The sequence below is a fragment of the Nelumbo nucifera genome, chromosome 3 (genome assembly GCF_055504915.1).
Source record: "Nelumbo nucifera cultivar China Antique chromosome 3, China Antique-T2T, whole genome shotgun sequence".
NCBI lineage: Eukaryota > Viridiplantae > Streptophyta > Magnoliopsida > Proteales > Nelumbonaceae > Nelumbo > Nelumbo nucifera.
This window is the reverse complement of record NC_142651.1, coordinates 48,238,231-48,259,802: the sequence shown is the minus strand read 5'-3', so window position 1 is coordinate 48,259,802 and position 21,572 is coordinate 48,238,231. Positions and strand designations below refer to the sequence as shown.

The 21,572-nt window shown below is 38.5% G+C and overlaps 1 protein-coding gene across 3 annotated transcripts; it reads left to right on the top strand.

The window, feature by feature from the left end:
* Nucleotides 1-771: 771 nt before the first annotated feature.
* Nucleotides 772-21,021, top strand: LOC104609566 (vacuolar ATPase subunit F family protein). Of its 3 annotated transcripts, none has more exons than XM_010275912.3 (5): nucleotides 851-1,010; nucleotides 2,609-2,691; nucleotides 4,378-4,459; nucleotides 8,644-8,726; nucleotides 20,671-21,021. In XM_010275912.3, exons 2-5 carry the CDS (start codon nucleotides 2,629-2,631, stop codon nucleotides 20,833-20,835), a joined length of 393 nt encoding a protein of 130 aa, XP_010274214.1. In that variant the 5' UTR covers nucleotides 851-1,010; nucleotides 2,609-2,628; the 3' UTR covers nucleotides 20,836-21,021. The 3 variants fall into 3 exon arrangements, with proteins under 3 accessions (XP_088758050.1, XP_010274214.1, XP_010274215.1); XM_010275913.3 differs by lacking the exon at nucleotides 851-1,010 and adding an exon at nucleotides 1,112-1,174; XM_088901924.1 differs by lacking the exons at nucleotides 8,644-8,726; nucleotides 20,671-21,021 and adding an exon at nucleotides 4,641-4,854 and having other exon boundaries at nucleotides 772-1,010.
* The last annotated feature ends 551 nt before the right edge of the window (nucleotides 21,022-21,572 follow it).

Sequence of the window (21,572 nt, the reverse complement as noted above, 5' to 3'; positions counted from 1 at the left end):
TTTATTAATTTATAATATATATATACCTAAAATATAGAATTATATGTATACCGATTGGTTTGGTTAACCACCAGTTTTCTATATTGGTTATCTGAAACCGAACTGGTACCTTTGGTTTTTTAAAAATACTGAACCGGTTAACCAGATTTTTTATTCAATTTTAGTTGGTTTTCTGGTTTGGTTTGTATTTTCGATTTTTCTTGCTCACTCCTATTATTTACCCTAATAAGATTTGAAACTAATCAACCATTACATACCCAATGAAACAAAACAATTGAACAAATAGAACCTTCAGCAAAAAAAAAAAGTAAAATAAAATCTGACTAATTTGTCTATTAACTCTTTTAGACAATGTTTTAAAAAATGACTCGGAACTAGAACCCCATTCTAGCCACCGATTTATGGGTTGATGGTTTAACTGTCCGATTTGAATGAACGACTCTTTTTGACAAAAAAAATTAAAAAATAGTCAAAACAAAAAACGACCAAAAAACATTGAATGAGTCAACAATTCAACCAGTCGGGTTAATGGGTCATTAACCAATTCAACAGTCTTTGGCCAGGGACCGGGCTGGGGATAAAATGAAATCGGTTGCTTGGGCGGTTCCCAGGCCAAACGGTCCGACCGTCAGGGTCATTGACGGTTAGAAAACATTGCTTTTAGATTCCCAAATTGTAATTAGAAACCCCGGCTCTCATCTTTGTACTAAAACGGTTTGATCTAATCTGAAAATTTCTCTTACAGTCATACCATAACTTTTGGGGTTGATCTAATATGTTCTCGAAACCAAACTGAGCAGACCGTGAACACCTTCCGATCCGAGTCACCCACAATAAGTCATTCGATCCAGTCATTTCAGCCGTTATCAGACTGCCCGTTTTGCTTATTAATCGAGGGAGAGAAAGAACTAAGAAAAGGACATCGATCTCTCTGTCCTCTCCTCTCACATACGTGATACGACGCTCGATCCAAGGGAGAAGAAACAGAAGGGAAAACAAAAGAGGCAGAGGTTCGTTGTTTCGCTTCTGCGAACTTTCTTTCATCTTGTTTTTTTTTTCTTTTTCTTTTTTTCAGAAATTGTGGGATAAAGACGTAAAACTAATCTGTACAAAGAACCGATATTTGAGATTCTGCTGCAGAAATCAATCGATCGATTCGTGCACTGCTAAATTGGTGGAATTCAATTTTTATGTTTTTCAGTTTTACTTCCTAATTTGTTGATTTCAGCAGGCTTTCTTTGTTACTGTAAATCTGTAATCTGTTTCTTTTTGCGGCGTAACTGTCTGTTGTTTTGGTTTAATTGCTTTGTTTCAGCTGGTTTTCCTCACTTTCACTGCCGCAAAGGTTTAATCATGTTGTAGCAATATGTGTTTCTCTCTGAAACTTCTGTATAACCGTATGAACTACGTTAAATTGTTTCGGGGGTAATGGTGATCCCAGTACAATCTGTGAGAAGGATTTGTGCCAATAACTTCCAAGTCTTTTTTCGAATTTTTAAGAATTCGAATTGGAATTGTTTGATTGTAGGAGATTTTTTTCCCGGTAATAGATTATAGAAGTTCGAAGTTTATGGCTAACTAGTTAAGAAAAAGAAGGGTATTGAAAAAGATTTTAGGCGTCTATCTTACGTAATGGAGCTTAATAAGTCTATCCGACTCTGGTTCCTTTTTCTATGGATTATATATATTTTTTTGTTCTAATTGCTTTGTTTCAGCTGGTTTTCCTCACTTTCACTGTCACAAAGGTTTAATCATGTTGTAGCAATACGGGTTTGTCTTTGAATCTTCTGTACGATTTAGAATAACCGCATTAACTGCATTAAATTGTTTTCGAGGGGGGGGGGGGGTAATGGTGATCCCAGTGCAACCTTGAGAAGAACTTGTTCTCATAACTTTGATGATTGCCAACTAGTTAAGAAAAAGAAGGATACAGAAAAAAATTTTTGGTTCCTATCTTATGCAATGGATTGTGCTGAAGTTTATCCAACTCTGGTTACTTTTTTAATGGATTTTTTTTTTTTTTTTATATCATTGAAAAAGGACCACATAACTTAGCTGCCTGTCAGAGATTCAGCAAACAAGCCTCACTGTATATGTGTGGGAAGAGGGGGAGAATTTAATTAGTGACTTGTTATTGGAAGGAATTTTCCTCAATCTGCAACATAATAGGTAGCCACATCTTAATAGTTTGCATGGGTTGCTAATGGGGCTTAAAGGATGGCATTAAGTGTTATGATCTTCAATTATTGATCCTTATTCCAATATACCATACGATCTGGAGTAGGGAATTTCATAAAGAAATACAACATGGCTTTCATGAAAATGTCTGGGAAAGACTGATTGGTTTTGTTCCCAGATCTATCAGATGGCATATCAATCATTGACATGGCATTTTTTTCAGACATTAGGATTTAACTTTCTACCTATCTGATCAAATAGATGGCATCATGAAGATACTTTAAGTATTCAGAACTGGTTCATTAGTGTTTTTCTGCAATGTTTTCATTTTAAGTTTTTCTTATTCTGAGATGCTAGTGAAGTTTTATATGGTAATAGGACCCATGGACATTTTAATTATTGATACTGTAACCACTTGCCCCTTATGCAGTTGTCTGTATTCAACTTTAGATGGCAAATAGAAGTCAGATTCCCACTTGCAACTCAGCACTAATTGCCATGATTGCTGATGAGGTATGAATGTCATAGTTACTTTATATGCTTTAATTCTCTAATTATCTGTTAGAAAGCAGTTTGTACTCACTACTCAGTATCTTTTTATTTTGAAAACTTGAAAGCTTTGCTTGCTTTTCCATGTCTTCTTTTATTGGTAATTTGATCTCTAACAGCAGTGATGATACGGGATGATATGATCCTTATTCCTTACTCCATGATTATGGTAAGGAAGTTAAGTAACATCCTGAATTCTCAATGTTTAAGAAGTTAGAATTTAGGAATTATGTGATGGTACCAGGGTATGGGCTTATTTATTTATTTATTTATTTTTCTGGGGCTCGTCAACAGTGTCATTTCATTAATTTATCATAGGAACCCCACACTTCAGAAAAATGAAGTGAGGGAGCAAGTACAACGGAAGAGGCTGACATGTCCAGAAACTACATAAGAGCCCCTTGTCCTTGTTATTGTATCAGCAATGTTGTTGACTGATCTAGGTATCTAGCTGAACAAGCAGTTCCAATCGCAAGTCCATGTCTTTGCCTCTCTTAATAAGTATCTAATGGTTTATGGGCAGCCAGTCACCACTTCGCAATCTCCCTCTGCAATCAATCCATTCTTATCCAAGGCTGCAAGGCATATACTAACTTTAAGTATTGAACAAGAACAAGTTCTTCCCTAGCTATTATTTTCCCCTGCTGTCCTTGAAAACTTGTGATCCCTAAAAATTCCACTTACACCTGGCTGACCTGGATTTTCAGGACAGCTGCTCTCAAAGTTGAGCTTTATTTTTACCAGCCTCCACTGCAGTCCATTTTACAACTGCCTTTCACTAATGGGTATGGGATTCTATTTCCTTTTTTCACCAATTTTCTTTTTTCTGTTGGTTTAATGAGTATAGTTATTTTGTTAATTAGGAGAATAAGGAATATATACAAAGAGAAGAAAAAGAATGGTCATTGGCGAAAGAGAGTTGGTCAAAATAACCACATTGCCCAGACTATGAAGATTTAGCAAGAGAATCTTGTAAGAGAATGAAAAACACATTGTAGAGCCCTAACCTTCATATTGACAATACTAATGTTGATGGGGAAGAACTTTCGAAAATAGAAGAGCAGACATAACAAGAACCCAAATGAAACTCTGCTTGGGTAACTTTTTCGGTCTTCACCTTTATCTAAACTGTTGGCAATGTCATTGGTACCCTTCATGTCTACATGACTGGGATGTTCAATGAAGAAGCTATGGAGAAGACTTCTAATGAAGTTAGACAAATGTCATATCCCACTAGAGTCATTTTTCACAATCTTCTGATGTCTGGGTTATGAGTCTTATGACCATCTAGTCTGATTGTTTATTTGGTTAGTAAGTCTCCTTTGTTAGGACCATTAAATAGTAAGTTATATCTCTTGCATATAATGTCATGTATGCTGAAATGTTATAGTTGACTCTTCTTGGGTTCTTAGTTTGTGCTTAGATTTCCTTTTTAGTTAAGTAAACTGAATGCCTTTGCTTTGCAGGTTTTAAATCTATGGGTATTATTCCATAATGGGCTTTGGTAGACTAGTTAAGGCATTATCAGACTGTATTTTTCATATATTCATCATGTATTTCTGTCTTGTCCATATATGGAAGCAGTGATGTATTTACAACTCATTGTATTAAACTCTGGATTATACCTGACAAATAATTAATCTGATATAGGACACAGTAACTGGATTCTTGCTGGCTGGTGTGGGAAATGTTGACTTGCGGAGAAAGACAAACTACCTTATTGTTGACTCAAGTATGCTATTAAACCTTTTCTATCTTTCCAATGCTATACATTGTTTAACCATCTGAGTTAAAAAGACAAACTGCCTTATTGTTGAATCAAGAATGCTCTTTGAGCCTTATCTATTCTTCAAATGTTATACCCTATTTGGCCATTAGAATTCCTAAACTCATATGCTGTGTTTGGATTACAGAGGAAGTGGAAAGGTGGGATAGAAAAGGATCCCTGGATGTACTAGAAGAACACAAGAACTTGTGGATTTTATGCAGCCTTTTCTGTTGGAAAAGAATGACTGGGAGGCCTAGTTCTTCCATTATCTACCAAATCATGGAATTCTTGCTGCTTTTCCACTTCCATTTAAATTGAAACACAGCCTAATTAGTAATTAGTAACTGTTATCTATCAATGTAATTCTAGATAAACTTTCTGTTCACTTCACAAACTTTACTTTTTTAAATACTTCAATCATCTTTGTGAACCATTTATGCGATTGAATTTATTGATGAACAGCTTAGAAACCCTGAAGACATATCTTAATAGGTTAGATGAAGCAAAATATTTTAAAAAGATTAAAAAAAGAGCCATCAAACTTCCAAGCAAGTTTATAGAAAAGAAAGGAGAAAAGTGAGGTAACATAAGAAAGAGATGAAAAAAGAAGCTTTTTCTGGAGCATGTTTGATCTCCATCTCAAATTTGTTTAGGGAGAAGCTAAAAGTAAAAGAAAGAAATTTCTTGAATTTTGTTTTACATAGGTTTTCTATCTTATTCTTATTCTTTTCTTTTGTTTCCTTAAATATTTTTACTTAGCATTTCTAACTTGACTTCGAAATGAATGGCACATTGTGTGCAAACCATTGACTAGACTGGACCAAGTGTCATGCCAGGGGGTAAGGTTGGTTGAGTCTTCTGATCATGTAATCAGATGGGCCCTGATAGTGGGTTGACATTAAATAATACAGTTAACAAAATCAAGTAAGAAACATGTTTGGATTTATTTATTTCTGGATCTATGAAAAATAGCTTAGGGATTTTCATGAAGGGAGAATTAAATAGCTAACCTTATTTTCATGAAAAGAGAATTAAATAGGTAACTTATTGAAAAAAAAAGGTAGCCTTATTATTCTAGCAAAGAATTGATGTCTGATGGCTGTTGCCAATAAATGATAATTCATATGTCTTCAAGCCCAACTATTTTGCACCAGCTAATTGATGTAAAGTTAGGATGATTTCTTCATTTACCTATTTATTCTCACTCATTAGATTCTTTACACAGAAGTTAGGTCTGCTAAATTCATCCCGATACATCCTACCATTGGTATTTCCGTATTTCTTTTAGAATTTTAATTATTTCATGGCTACTTTTCACTCATCTAAATTGTTGATTTAACACTTAATCACTGGAACTCAACTGCTTTGGTGAAAACGTTTTCCTTCCTTTTGTCCCTGCTTTCCGGTGTGTAATTTCAACTAAGAAGAAAAAAATTATAAAACATCGACCTCTACTTGGCGTGTTTCAATTTAATGTTTCTTCTTTTTATTGTCTTGATAAAGATAGTTCTGTTTTTCTATAAAAACTATTAACCTTAGAATTAGTGGGCAGGCACTTATCATTGGGAATTCAAATTTGTATTCTGCACTAGCTTGAATGTCCTTTACTGCAGAACATTATGTTGCAAGCACTAAAGCCACTATTTCCTTTAGGTGTTAAAAAATATTATTAGGGGCAGTTAAAAAAATATGTCAAATCTGTCCCCAACTCTTCATGCACATCAGGGGAAAAAGATCAACATAATACCTGCAAGGGTCACCCTGCAGAAATCAGAAGCCCAGGCTGCTGAGACCTAAGGCACATTATGATGTAACTTAATGGTTCCATGCATTTATATCTGTTTTATGTCTCTATTTTGATTGGATTTAGCTACTTTTATAAAGAATGAAAGGAACCATCTTTATATGCCTCAGAGGTGGTGTTAATGATATAAAACTAAAAGAAAGTATGAAGGCTGCAAATTTGCAGCACAGTATATGATTTGATACAAGTACACAACTCAATGAACTTGCTTGGATAAGCAGTTCATGTAAGTATTCCCTGGTATGGAGGCTTGTCACATCCAAGCATCATTGCTGAAATTTGAAACCTTGTACTTTTTTTTGATAGGTAACCATAAAAATTTATTATAACTGGTAATTATATACAAGATTTACAAGCAACCCATAAGGAATGAGGCATTTCTCCTCCTCTTTAGTTTAATTTCTTTTTACAACTGAGCGCAAAATGATTGATCCTTTACTTTCCCATGCTTGACTTATGCATCAGGGATAACATTAGCCGACCTTTGGACCCATTTGATTTTCACTTAACAGTTCCTAGTCAGCCACTTAGTCTTCTTGAGTACATGCCTATTGGACCACAAGGCTTTCTCACTATTCAGAAGCCAGCCAATTACAACCCGTGAATCCCTTTCAATAACTAATTCTCTTAACTTCATCTCACTCACACTATACTCCTTGTAATACAGCAGCCATTCTGTGTTTGGATTTGCAAAAGCTTGAGTTGCATATCTCATCGGAAATGGCTGGTGGGGATTGAGGTGTTTTCTTCTGTGTTTTTTGGCAGGGATTGGAAGGGTGGTGGATCTGCAGTTTCCTGTTTTTCTTTTCTCATGTTTGGTAGGAGGGGTATTCGTGATATTTGTTGGGGCTTTTGCAGTTGTATGTGGATTTGGATTTCTTAGGGTCTATTGGTTTGTTTGTTGGACTGATTTTCTGTTTAAGGGGTTAATTTTGTTTTAGGTGGGTTTGTTCTTGCTGGGTGATTTCTTATCACCCTGTTGTATCCTCTCTTTCTGCTCTTAGGGAGTAATACAGCAGCCATTCTTTCTGCTCTTAGGGAGTCGTCAATTCCAATGGGGCCTAGCCATTACGTGTTCCTTCTAATCTCTAAATACTCCTTCCACTCTTGAATCTTGATGGCCCCTGGGTTCCTAGTCCGCATTTGTCAAAATTAATTTTTATGAATCCCTCCTCTGGTGGTGTCAATTCCTTTTGAACTATGGGCTTATTAAAGGAATATCCAACCACTATTCTCCAATTACTTATTATGTCTCCTGTTAAAAAGAGTGAGAAAACCTCCAAAGATTCAACCCAATGAACCACCCTAACTGTTATACACTTGAGTACTGCTGCCTTGCTTCTTTCCTGTTCCTTGAAAATTCTTGCATTTCTTTCTTCCCATAAAATTCAAATAATTGCTGCTCTAGTACACATCCACATAATCCTTCTGATGCAGAACCACCACCTGTTACAAGAAAGTAGAAGAAAGAAGGCAAGAAGAGAAGGAAGAGAGGAAGTTCGAAAGATGAAAGTTTTCTATTTCTCAAAAACATAATGTCATACAGCCCTAACATAATGTGTATTTATGAGAAACCTAGAACTGAAAATTACAATTAAGTCCCTACCAAATATGAAAGTTTCACTTAAAACCCCACCAAAATAAGTACGAATTACAATTAAGCAAAGTAACTCTAAGCTAATGCCGTCTACGCCTAAAATAAGTACGAATTCTATGTGGTGCTTCTGTCTCAAAATGATCTCCATCACCTTCTCTTCTTTGGCCAAGAGAAACTTGTTGGAGCAAATAAACTATCCATATTAGAAGAAAGTGTCCACCTGCACCCAAACAAAGAAAAGAACCATTTCCAAATAAAAGTAGCAAATGGAAGGAGATTAGTAAATGACAGAAAATTTTACATCCAGCTTTGTAGAGAATACACAAATTTGGGGAAACACCAGTGACCTTTCTTGAAGGGTACCCAAAGTACTAATCCTCTCATGAATAACCTAACAGAAAACTGTTAATTTAGGTGGGATAGGCTTACACCAAATCTCTTTGGAACCTTGTACTGTTTTTAATATCTTAGACTTTTGTAGAGTTGAACCCCTTCTATATTCAGGGGGTTCTCTGGTTTGCACTTGATTTGTGGTTTTTAGCTTGCACATACATCTTCCCCTTTTTTCATGGTAACTTCATGGTTTTCAATGAAAAAGTTTTCATAAATAAGACTTGTTATGTTTGGATCCGAAATAAGTTACACTATTTCTTATTATTGGACATGATCCCTTTTTGTGTATTTTGAGAGTGAAATTTGTCAATTTCTTATTCTTTAACTGATCATGTAGCTTCATTCATGCTTTAGAAACAACTGTAAAAGCGATTGAAGATGCATTCAAAGAGTTCACTACAAAGGAGGATATAGCTATTGTGTTGATTAGCCAATATGTAAGTTGTTTCCGATGTCTTGATATCCTATATCATTAACTGTGCTTTTTAATGTTGACTTTTGCTTTCTGGAAATGTCTTATAACTATTCTGTTTTAGTTATTTGGATCTTAAGGCCAAAATTATTACTCTTTTAAGTTATTTTTGTAGACTTCCATTTCTTTGTGTGATTGGTTATAAAAACTTAAAATGAGGGAGTTTATTGTTCAATGCCTTTGCAATGTGAAATCCATTAACAACTTTCCCTCCTATTAGTTTATTGTTCTTACTTTACCTGTGTGGGTAAGTAGAAGGGGTTCTGCATCGTTTGGTTAGCTAAAAAGTATCATTTTACAAGTGATGCTTGACAATGAACAACACAACCATTGAAGTTATGTAACCAAGATGATGGTGCATGCATGGGTGAGTAGGATGTCTAGGAAGGATAATATCAAGTGGTGGTGATTCCAGTTGGTGTAACCTATGTAAGATACAGCAGTCATCAATGAGGCTACTAATAATTAATCCTTTCTGACTGTAGTGATGACCTGGTGGCAACAGGCAATTTTATCAACTAAGAAACAAAAATTGAACCACATGACATTTTTTTCTTGTCTTCCTGTTATTGACTGTTCTTAGGTGTTGTTACTTCCAATGATCTTTTTGAGAAAATGGTAACTCTATGTGTATTATGCCAGCTAATGATCCTGTGCTTAGCATGGGGAAGTATTCCACTTTGCTATGAAGAAAGTCTAATAAAAATAGATTTTAAAAATAATACTGTTTTATGTGGCAAAGCAAAATTAGCTTGATATGAATTGCAAAAGTGGTCATTCTGGATATTCCTAGTATTACTAATGTTATGAAGCCTCCTTTCCATGTGACTTTCCAATTCCTTCTTGTGACTGGTGATGCTTTTAATCTTAAAGGACCTGTTCTAGCTATCTTTCAATTTAGGGGCCTCGAGGGTAGGATATATCTCTTCAGACCAACAGTTCTTCTATATTTATTGAACAACAATTGTTCTAGCTTTCTTTCATTTTTGGGGCCTCAAGGGTGGGATATATCACTTTGGACCAACAGTTCTTCTATCTCTATTGAACAACAATTGAGAAGATTTAAAAGTACAATACTATGGTTCTGCTATATGTTCCTGCTGCATTTTTTCTTGCACATTTTTTGATCTGTCAGCCGAAAACATTTTATTGATCATGAATTAAAGAATGGTGAATAATGTACAGTAATGTATGCAGCTCCCCTCATATTGCTTAACATCTGTTACCAACTGTACATGCTGTTTTGACTTCCTAATAACAAGTTCCCTCCTTGGGAAGCCACCTTCCCAATAAAAGTTACTTCTGTTTACTCCTTGTCTTTCCAATCAGTCATACTGTTGTCTGATATCTGTCTCCATACAAAATTCACTTTTAGTTCTTTGATCATTCTTTTCACTTTCCTTATTGCATGCCTATGAATCCAAGGACCTCCACCATTGTTTTTGACCATTTCATTGCAACCCTGTAGTCTCCTTCCACCACTATGTTATTTATTATTTAGAGATTTTCCAAATCTCAGACCATGCGCACAGCCATTGTTCTGCACCAATAGGATCTCCATATCCAATGGAGACGGAGAACAAGGTGGAAAAATGACCGTTGTGATCTATATAAATGTTGCCAACTATGGAATTTCTTGGATCACCTAAGCTGCAGGGCTCTGCTACGGAAGTGGATTTAAAAGTACAAGACTGATCAGGGTTCTCTTTGGACTTCAGTGGTTCATAGAATATATGGAAGAAACTGTCTTGAAAGGGGCAGCCCTCAATCTCTACCGTGCTACTCTCTTGCAAACCCTGGGTTTGAAAAGGTATTCTTCTTACCCAAAGCGCCTTCAAGCCCTTCATTAGAGTTAGACTGGGTAATGGCAATCAAATCAGATTTTGGACTGATCTATGGTGGGGTAATAAACCCCTATCAGAATCCTTCCCTTCTTAAGAACAAGCCCTTGTCTCTCAACCATCCTTAGGGCTAACCATAACCTCTCTTACAACTTCAATTTCTGTAGATCCTTAAGAGATACTGAAATCTTGGACATCTCTTGCCTTCTCTCCTCAATTTCCAAAGCCTTTTTGTCTCCTTCCTCAAGACAAGATAATTTGGTCCCTCACCCCAACATGCCAGTTCTCCTCCCTCTCTTATTTCCATAATCTTATAGCTGACCCCTCTCCCCCTGCTTTCCCGGACATAAGGATTTGGCTGTCTTTTTTTGGAAGATAAATAAAGTTTTATTAAAACAAAAAGAAGATACAAGGAAAGGTGATAAGCAATCACCTGAGGAGAAAGAAACAAAACAAGAAAATTCCAAACAAAATGAAACAAACACCCATCCAGCCCAACCTACCCATACATGGCCAACTCCTTAAAACTAAAACCCTTACAACCTACACTACACATAGAAGATACAAAAAAGATCGGAGAAACCCCAATCTTCATATCACAAAAAATCAACGCCCTTACAAGCCCCAATCACCCACACCCAACACCCGGCTTAAGACCAATACAAAAACCGCACTCCTAATTGACTCCGACTCAATCAGTCTTCTCGTTTGAACTTTGGATGCAAACTTCTTGTTGTCTTCTGATTACATTTTTATGTTTTCTTACTACCTTGTTAGGCCCAATGCCAAATGAAGCACCTTTTAGCCTTGCAAATACATGACTTCGAAAGTGTTCCTATCTACTATCAACTGACTCTTCCATCCAATCTGTATGACAGAAAACATTGAACACTGCATCTTCTTCTATGAGCACCGTCGCTCTCTTCCCCTCCCTCCTTCAACGTCCAGTGGCCAGCATTCCTCCATGGCTCCATTCTTCAAAAAAGAATTTTTTTGCTTCCACTTCTACTGGTCGTCTCCAGGCCCCAACCACCCTGAATCCTTTTTCGCCCGTAATCTTGTGCATCTTCATCCTTCGTTGCCCGTCCCTATCTGGCTTTCATCCTGTAACCTCTTTCAAGAACTTTTCTGTAATCTCCATAACAACCTTGCAAGTATCCTCAGCCTTTGGCTGTCTTCTGTTCCCCCTAGAATTGTCTTTTTTATTTGGGAGGCAGCTTGTTGCAAATTGAACACTTGTGATGTCTTGCAAAAGAAGTTTTAGGGAAAGCGGTGCATCTCTCCCCATGTTTATGTCTTATGCTTTGTGGATAGGGAATTGATAGGATACCTCTTAATCAACTGCTGCTTTGCAAGAAACCTGTGGCAATTTTTTTCTGGATTCAACTTATGAGGGCAGCTATAGTTGGGACTCCCCCAAATATAATTTGTGACTTCATTGCTCAATGGCACAACTCTAGACTGGGAAAAAGAGGAAAAATCTTTTGGAAAGCTGTCATTCACACTGTGATGTGTAGAATTTGGGAAGAAAGAAAGAAGATTATTTGAAGACAGATGTTCCCCTTTGGAAAGTGTAAGAGAGAAGATCTTGACTTTAATTTTCTCCTGAATGCTGTCCAATAAGCTGTTCTCAGTCTTTAACAGAGGTGACTTACAAAGGAATTGGCAGGAGATTCTGTTCAAATCCCTGGCTCCTTCCCCTGCAGTAGCTACCCCCCCCCCCCTCCCTCCCCAGCAGCAGGAATTGGTGTCATCATCTGGAACTTAAATGGAAATTTGTGGGTTTGTAGTGGCCCAGTAACAGCCGCAGATGCTTCTGAAGCAGAGACCCACTCCCTTCTGGAAGGCTTAAGGACTGTTAATAGATTACACTTTAGCCTCTTAGCTGTTGACAGTGATTCTGGAAACACCATCAAGTGGGCTAAAGGCACGAAAGAAGGATCGTGGAGGATTGCTCACCTTTTGTCAGAGGTTCATGAACTATCGTCCTCTCTGAATTGTTATTTCAGATGGATCCCCCATGAGCTTAATCATGCAACAAATGGTTTAGCAAAGTTAGGTTTGGAAAGAAATATTTTGTGTACTTCTGATTCAATGCTTAATTTATTGTTCCAGGCCTTCTTTTTGTCTTTGAGGCCTTTCATACATCTCTTATTTACATCGTTCCCTTTTTTTAATACAATTACCTTTCTCAAAAAAGAACTTGATATAATTAGTAGCTAGGGGAAGCCAAGGACCATAACTATTTAACATTAGGAATGAGGAATCTACATTCTGCCAATTTCAAATAATGTCATTAATAGAGAAATGATGACATATGTTTAGTTGGGATAACTGGATAAGGCTTAGACGACAACGATGATAAATAGAGAAATGCTGAAACACATTAGAGTTATCACCAATGAGCTATCCTTACTGATATGGTCTCAATAAGAGCTTCTGTTGTCTAGTATTTACCTTTAAAAGTTCTAGCATTCCTTTCTTCCTATACTTCCGATTATTACGCCTCCATGGTGTCATTCCCTTGTTATGCGGAAAGAAGAAAACTTTGTTAAACAAACTTTTCACGTCCATTGGAGGATTCCACTTGTAACCAGATAGGGAAAAGAATAAAATGCAAATTTTTGCCACAAAAGACAGGAGATTAGTAATTTTAAGTGGATTTGTAGCTTGCGTTACAAACTACAAAGAAAACATATGTACGGTATATGCACAGAAAAGTTTTTCTTTCCTATTCTCGTAAGTATTTATTTTCTTGTGAATTATCTCCCAACAGAAAGCCCTCACCTTTGGCAGAACTGGTCCACCCTATATTGCTTTCATAGGGAAAGGTGACAAATTAGGAATGAAGGATAATGTTTTAAAGAATGAGGAAAAAGTGAATAAGCCTAGGGAAGAAGAAACCCAAATCCTACAGTCCTAAGAAGGATTGAAACAGGCAGCCTCCAAAGATTTCACAAATGAAAGAGCCTCAGGAAATTTATTTCCCTTCAATCCTCTCTTAATACCCAACTCCCAATCTAGCCTGTTCTCAATATGTTTTTGTATAATAATATGTCATATAAAGTAGGAACCTGGTCTTTTATAGGTTCATCCTCCACCAAAGGTCTCTCAAAATATTGTTTTGGTGCCAGAAGTTGCATCATATCTTATGTTCTGAATGAATTGAGGAAGCAATTTTGTGATAGCATTACAAGAAGTTAAAGAGGCTCTAACATTCAAACTGGCATCTCATCCATTTGGCGATAATCCATAGATGCTTTTGATAACAAAATACCATAGTTTGTCAGAATCCAGGGGAAATTTCCACAACCATTTACCCAACATTGAGGAATTTCTAAGTGGTGATCTTCGTAGAATTAGCCTTCCTTGTTACTTTTCCATGCAGTTAATTAATTAAATGGTCTTTCCGAGGTTCACCTGGTTCCCACACAAAACTCCCCTGTGAACCTTGCGAGTCTTCTAGCAATGAGGGTATGGATTTTGAAAAAGAGAAAGGTAATAGATAGGTAATTTTGCAACTGTTGGTCTTATCAATGTGACTCTTCCCTCCAAGGGAACACAATTTTTCTTCAGGTTGCAAGTCTTTTGGAATCCAAGTACCAAATTTTTGTCTTCCCTGCCTTTTTTCTGGCCTAGATACTTCTTACCACTTTATAAGGGTGGGCTGGGAATTAGAAGGGTGATGAACTTCAATTGAGTGATGTTGTTCTCCTCTAGTACAACTGGACTGATGCTGTTCTGATCGTAAACTAGCTTCTACGGAAGCTTGGCTCCTGCAATATGATGTTCAGAGGTGGTTCGGGATTTCTAGGTAAAAAGGGAAGTAGGTGGGGGGTGGAGAATTCGCATAGGCTGAACAAAAGAGGGTTAGGTTTGAGAAGAAACTTTTTAAAAAGGTAGTAGGTGAGGGGTTTGGCCTAGATTTGGAGAGACGATCTTATGTAGGGAGGGAGATTGGAAATTTCCGGAAATTGAAGAAAGGGGAGTGGAAGCCAAAAGAAAATTCCCTAAAAGGTTGTTTAGTGGGTTGCTTCGAGAGGAAGGTGGTGGTGGAAGAAATCGAAACCTGGGCAGCAAGAAGTTGGGGGGAGGTAGTAGGGGTGAGGATCAAAAAATTAATAGATGATTGTTACTTGTTTATCTTCTCGTCAAGGGAGGAGGTGGAATGGGTGTTGTATAATGGACCTTGGAGGCTAGGACAAAATCGGTTGGCAATTGATTGGTGGACAGATTCAATAGGTTGTGTGCTCATGGAGAAGAATGGAGAGATACTCCAACCAAAGGAGACTTGGATTAATTTGTTTGGATTGTCGTTGCTGCTCTGGTGTCCAAACATAATAGAGGGGATAGGGAATATCTATGGGGTCTTCCTAGGGATAGACGACTCGGCGGAAGAGTTGAAAACTTGTGAATGGGTACGCATCTAGGTTAGAACGGGGGGAGAGGTGCCAGAAAAGATTAAAATTGCGATAGGTGAATCCACTTTTTGGATTTGGATTTGGCAAGAGAGAAGACCTGTGGTGGATAAAAAGGAGTGGATAGAGAGGGAAGTATTTCCGCGTGGGGGGGGGGGGGTGAAAGCTTTCAGAGAAGCCAGAGAAGATCTAGAGCTGGAGGTAAGCAGAACAATGGCTCTAGAAGAGGAGGTGGAGGAAAGTGGAGGTCCAGGGTGATTACCAGAGGAGAGGAAGATTGAGGGAAGGGAGAGAGGCATTTTGAGATCCGTATCTGATACGGGGTCGGAGGCTACGAGGTCAACCAAGGGGGGTGGCTTGAGAAGTCAGCAACCCTTACCCCATCGTGCAACGGAGCCGATCATCAACGGTCAGTTGGGAAAGGACGTTCAAATTTTAAACAAAAACCCAAGAGGAGTGGGCTTTTCTAAAGGGGTCTTAAAAGAAACCATTTTGGAATGCTTAAGGGAAGTGGATTCGATGCCAACTAGGCAAGAGCGACTAAGGGGGGAACCATTGAAATTAGTGGTTCCAGAAAGTAGGGTGACGCTTGGTGGTGGATTAAGTGAAAGAGAACCGAGGGTGGTTAGCAGGGAGGACTACTCTACCCCAAGTGGTTCAAGCAACCTGAAAGAAACCTGGACCCAACCAACCTCATCTCAAACCCAAAGTGGTGTTCGGGAGGGGGAGCGTATTTGGCTACTGAGACCGAATTGGTTAACCTCGACAGGCCAGATCTTCTTTGTAGAAAGGGATGAATTTGCTTAGTTGCAGCAATGTGCAGAGCCAAGCTTCTCAAGAAACCCGCAAAGGCCTCTCTTCCAGTAAATGACGCCTCCAAGGGTCTCTCCTACCTCAGTCTTAATTGGTGAGACTGTTCAGTTGGCTGTTGCGACGATGGAGACGATACCAGAAGAGTCAACACCAATAGAGATCACCTCATTGGCTATAATTGAAGCCAGAGAGGAAGCTACCCCATAGCTCTAGTTGCTGGCCAGAGCCTCTATTTTTTAGGTATGTGATTTCTTTTCAGTTCGAGAGGGTGGACAAAAAAGGGGAAAGGAGGTGTTTTTGGAGGGGGAGAGGGGTGAGAAAAATGGGGGAAGGAAGAAGGTTGACTCTACTTTGGCTTGGGTGACTTCAAAATTATTGGGGTTGGGGAAGTTTCTGGGGGTATTGATAGAGGGCCTAGAGGAGGAGACAGTTAGCTACTTAGAGGGGATAGAGAAGAGGTTGTCGGCGGAAAAAGAAAAGCTGAACGTTAAAAAAGGGGGAAGTTCTATCAAGAAAAACAAGGAAATGCTGAGACTTTCTTGGGGTTTGAATGAAGGTGGGGAAAGGGGAGGGTCAGGCGAGGGGGGGGGGGGGGGAAGGTGTAGAGAAAAGTGGAAGGTCAGGGCAAGGAAGGGGGGGGGTCTTATCTTTCTTTATGGAATTAAAAATTTTGTCTTGGAATGTGAGGAGTTTAGGGTTGGGGAGAAGAAGGATGGTGGTGTGTGACTTGTTGAAGAGATGGAGGTCAGAGGTGGTTTTCTTTCAAGAATCCAAATTGGAAGTGGTGCAAGCTGAAACAATCAGGAGTATCTGGGGGCAAGGGGAAGTTAGATGGATCAACAAGCCGTCTAGAGGAAGTGCAGGTGGCCTAATTACCATGTGGGATATAGACCGAAATGTAAGTTGATTGATTCCCATGTTGGTGATTTCTCTATCTCAGTTGAGTTAGAGTAGGAGCAAGGAGTGAGGGGTTTATTTACTAATGTTTAGGGTCCAACTTTAAATGAAGAAAGGGAAAGGCTTTGGGAGGACTTATCAGAAGCAAGAGGGTCTTCCATAATTCCTTGGGTCGTAGGGGGAGACTTCAATGTTACTAGATTTTTGGAAGACAGAAATGGAGCTAGAGACAGGAGGTGATTTGCAAACTTTGTGAATCAATTTGAACTGAGAGACCTTCCTCTATCAGGGGCTCAATTTATGTGGACAAACAACCAAGATAATCCTGTCCTAGTAAACCTTGATAGATTTTTGGTTTCGTCGGGGTGGGAAGACCTATTTCAAAACCTGAAACAGTTGGCTTTTGCCAAGGCCAATTTCAGACCACTCCCCTCTTCAACTAGTTTGTGGTGGGCAAGCCTGAAGAAAGTCCATCTTTAAATTGGAGCATGACTGGTTTGAAGAAGAAGACTTTGTACCTTTTCTTAAAGAATATTTGGACTGAAACTCAGGTGGTTTGAACAATCTCTTATATCTTAGCAAAGAAATTGGGTGCAATCAAGGAGTCTTTGAAATCTTGGAAGGCAGAAAATTGGAATTAGTCAGAAAAGGAAAAGAGGAAGTGTCTTGAGGAAATCAAAGAGACAGATACAGCAGAGGAAAGAGGTCCCATTTCAGAGGAAGAAAAGAAATGAAGGCTGTCAGCGAAAGTGCGAAACTGCTCCTAGATAGCCAATAAGGATGACCTGAAATGGAGGCAAAGGGCAAAGGTGAAATGGCTCAAGGCTGGGGACAGAAATTCTAGATTTTTTCATAAAATGGTAAAGGCTAGAAATAGAGTAAATAGTATAGAAAAGTTGGAGCTTGATGGGAAGGCTGGGGAATCTTGGCAAGACAAGGAAAGAATGGTTTCAAATTTCTTCTCGAATCTCTTTAAGGAAGATTGGAAAAAAAGACCTCTGCCAGTGGGAGTTAATTTCAAAAGAATTTCTGGGGAGCAACAAAGATGCTTGGAAGCCCCTTTTTCTGAAAGAGGAAGTTTGGCAGGTGATAAAGAATCTTGATTCAAAAAAATCCATGGGTCTGGATGGGCTTACCAATTTATTTTACAAAAGCTGTTGGGAAGTGGTTAAGTCAGATGTGATGCAGGTTTTCCAGGAGTTCCATAGGAACACCTCATTCGAAAGGAGCTTAAATGCCATATTCATCTCTTTGATCCCGAAAGTCGAAGGTGCTACGAACTTGAAGGATTTCAGACCTATTAGCCTCCTGAAAAGCTTCTATAAAATTCTGGCCAAGGTTTTAGCAGAGAGGTTGAAAAAGGTACTGCCTAATGTGATCTCTCAAAATCAGTTTGCATTTGTCCCCGGTCGCCAAATGTTGGACAAGGTCTTGGTAGCAAATGAATTAATTGATTCAAGATTAAGGGAGGGCAATCTAGGCCTGATTTGTAAACTTGATCTTGAGAAGGCTTATGACAATGCCAATTGGAGATGTTTGGACTTCGTATTGGATAAAATGAATTTTGGGCAGAAATGGAGGAATTGGATAAAAGTCTGCATCACCTCTCCCAAATTTTCAGTCATCTTAAATGGCCAATCGGTGCGCTTTTTCAAAAACTCTAAGGGGCTTAGACAGGGAGACCCTCTCTCCCCTCTATTGTTCATTTGTGTGATGGAAGGGTTTTGAGGTGGTTCCAGGAGGGGAGAATGTTCAAGTGCTGCAATTTGCAGACAACACTTTATGCTTTATGGAAGCTAAGGAAGATCATCTAGATTTAATTAGTGGGAGTTCTCTGTTGGTTTGAATTAGTGACAGGGCTGAAAGTTAATTGGAGCAAGAGCTGTTTGATCCCAGTGGGAAAAGTGAAAAATGCAGAGGATTTGGCAGAGAGATTAGCTTGTCAGGTGGGGTTCCTTCCAACAAAGTATTTGGGACTCCCTCTAGGAGCAAAATGCACTTCAGTAATGATCTGGGAATCAGTCTTAGAGTGGTTGGAAAAGAAATTGGCAGCTTGGAAGGCTAAATGCTTGTCCTTGGGAGCAGAATTACCCTTTTAAAAAGCTCCCTATCCAATCTGCCTGCATTCTATCTCTCCTTATTTCCAATTCCAAGTGGCCCAAAGAATTGAGAGGCTGCAAAGGGACTTTCTATGGAAAGGTTGGGAGGACAGGAAGAAAATCTACTTGGTGAAAGGAGGATTGGGCATTAGGCAAATGAGGATCTTCAATAAGGCTCTTCTTGGGAAGTGGATCTGGAGGTTCGGGTTGGAAAGAAACAACTGGTGGAGGAAGTTAATGGTAACTAAATACAACACAGATAGAGGAGACTGGATTACCACTTCTCTCCCCTCAGGCTGCGCTGTACGGAGGAAAATAATGGATATTCTCCCCATTTCCAGCAGAGGTTTAAGCCCCATTCTTGGGAAGGGTGACAGGCTGTCCTTTTGGAAAGATCCTTGGTGTGGAAACACTCCTTTATTGGAGTTATTCCCACAATTATTTCAGTTAGCTGATCACCAAGATGCAGTGATTGCTGAATGTTTTGAGGTGATTGGGAATTCAGTAGCTTGGTGTCCTTTCAGAAGAAATTTTCAGGATTGAGAAATCGCAGACCTGGCTGATCTACTTGAACTACTCTCCCTTCAACCCCTGAATCTGCTCAAAGAAGATGGTCCTGGACTTGGAGCACAGATGGTCTTGTCTCAGTCAAGTCATTTGCCACTCACCTGATGGCAAGTTTTTCAGAAGATGTGCCTGCTTCCAGAATCTGGAATCCAACTTCTCCCTCAAAAATCAATGCTCTAGTGTGGGCCGCAGCTCTAGACAGGTGTTTAACTAAAACCCACCTATTTAAGAGAGGGGTCCAGCTTCAGGATCAGAGCTGCGTGCTGTGTGGTCAAGAAGTGGAAGATAACAGTCATCTGTTTCTGCACTGCTTTATCTCTGCTAGAATTTGGATTCATTTTCTCTCTTCAGTGGATCTTGCTTGGACTATGCCAGCTGAAGTGAAGGAGATGCTGTGGAGCTGGGGGTTACAAGGATTGTCAAAACTTGCTTCAGCTGTGTGGATGTCCATTCCGGCTGCAGTCATCAGCACCATTTGGGCATATTTTGTATCAATAAAACTTGCCTTTTCCTAAAAAAAAAAAAAAGACTGGACTCCAAAAGGATTTGGGGTTTGCCCTTAACAGTAGATAGGACCTCAGTAAAATGCACAATCTTTTCTTAATAATTTAAAGAAACCCAAAATCTCAACATATCTCCTTGCAATGTAGCCATCAAAATTAATGCCCACAATACTATTCCCAGGATTAGCTTTTAAATTTGAATATTTGATATACATTCATTCTTCTCTGGGAAAAGAAGTTGACAACTGTGCACCTTCTACCTCCACATGGAACTGCTCTTCATGTTTTTGCCCATTGCAAAAAATTCCCGTCTCCTGTAGGAGACTGGGTCTTGTCTCAGTTCCAGTGTGACTGAGCATATTCGTGGACCAGCTACTGATCATCCCCTTCCATAGAGATTGAGGGTGTTATAAACATAGCAGTGTTCTCAAAGACAATAAGCAACTTTTATGCTTATTTTTGCATTTAATGTTGGTTACTTGAGCACAATTGTCATACCCCACAAAATGCTTTCTGAATAACTATAGTGCGCTATTAAGGTGAATAAGGCTAGATTATTAGATGTTGTTTTCTGAATTAGAAAATGTCTATTAATTTTTTCTTTCGGTCTTCAGATGTGAATTTATTTAGCTTGCTCCCTCTTATCTCCATAAGGGAGGCTCTTGGTATTTGATGATTTCTGAGGCCTGGTTGTTCTCTTTTCCATGATTTTGTTAAAATTGAGAAAGCTACTTCTATAAAAAATGGTTTTTTTTTTGGTCTCTTTTTCAGGTTGCGAACATGATAAGGTTCCTAGTGGATAGCTACAACAAACCAGTTCCAGCAATTCTAGAAATTCCTTCCAAGGACCATCCATATGATCCGGCACAGGATTCAGTTCTTTCGCGAGTGAAGCATCTCTTCTCTACTGAATCAGTAGCATCAGGAAGGCGTTAAATACATATATATGCTTCATACATGCAGACCGTTATATTGTTCTCCAACTTTTATGCCCATTACTTGCTTGGACTATGTAGTATTTAATCTCTCTATATTTTCTTTTGCCAATTATAAATGCAAATTGGATGCCAGTTTTTTTATGATAAATTGAATAAATTATGTTAAAAATACTGTTTAAGTTTAGCCTTGGTTTGGAATCAATGATTTTTCCTTGTTTACTTTGCAAGCATTTAATAGTTATCACTTATCAATTTGTGATGGGCATCACCTAATAGGTCTCTAACCAGAAGCTAAAAACAGAATGAATACAACAATGAGTCAAAGATCAAAATATCGAATGAACAACTTCTAAGTAGTTCATAGGCAAACCTACCAATGAAATAATTTTACCTTGAAATTTTGTTTCGACTATCTGAGAAAAGCTCTTTCAACTTTCAAGGAAATCCTTTTAATCTCTTACAATGTCACCATTTTAGAAGCTCTTTTGCAACTTTCTCTACCTACTCCATTTCAGTCTTATTTGTCTGGATCTTTCAGTCTCTCTGTGTTCCGTCACCAACCCTACTTTCTTCAAAACCCAAGCAAGTATTCTCACCTATCTAGATCTGATTACCGTTTTTTATCTGAGTATTGTTTATTATTTCAATCTGCAATTTTCTTTTATTGTTCTTTCGCTATCCGTTTCGATACCTGTTTTTTGGCTTCTATCTATTTGGATATCTATTTTATTGTTT

What these genes read in the sequence shown, in the direction of transcription:
- LOC104609566 (XM_010275912.3), top strand. Translation starts at nt 2,629, where the DNA reads ATGGCAAATAGAAGTCAGATTCCCACTTGCAACTCAGCACTAATTGCC. An exon ending in TTGCCATGATTGCTGATGAG is followed by an intron (nt 2,692 to 4,377) that starts GTATGAATGTCA and finishes AATCTGATATAG; the next exon opens with GACACAGTAACTGGATTCTT. An exon ending in TTGTGTTGATTAGCCAATAT is followed by an intron (nt 8,727 to 20,670) that starts GTAAGTTGTTTC and finishes TCTCTTTTTCAG; the next exon opens with GTTGCGAACATGATAAGGTT.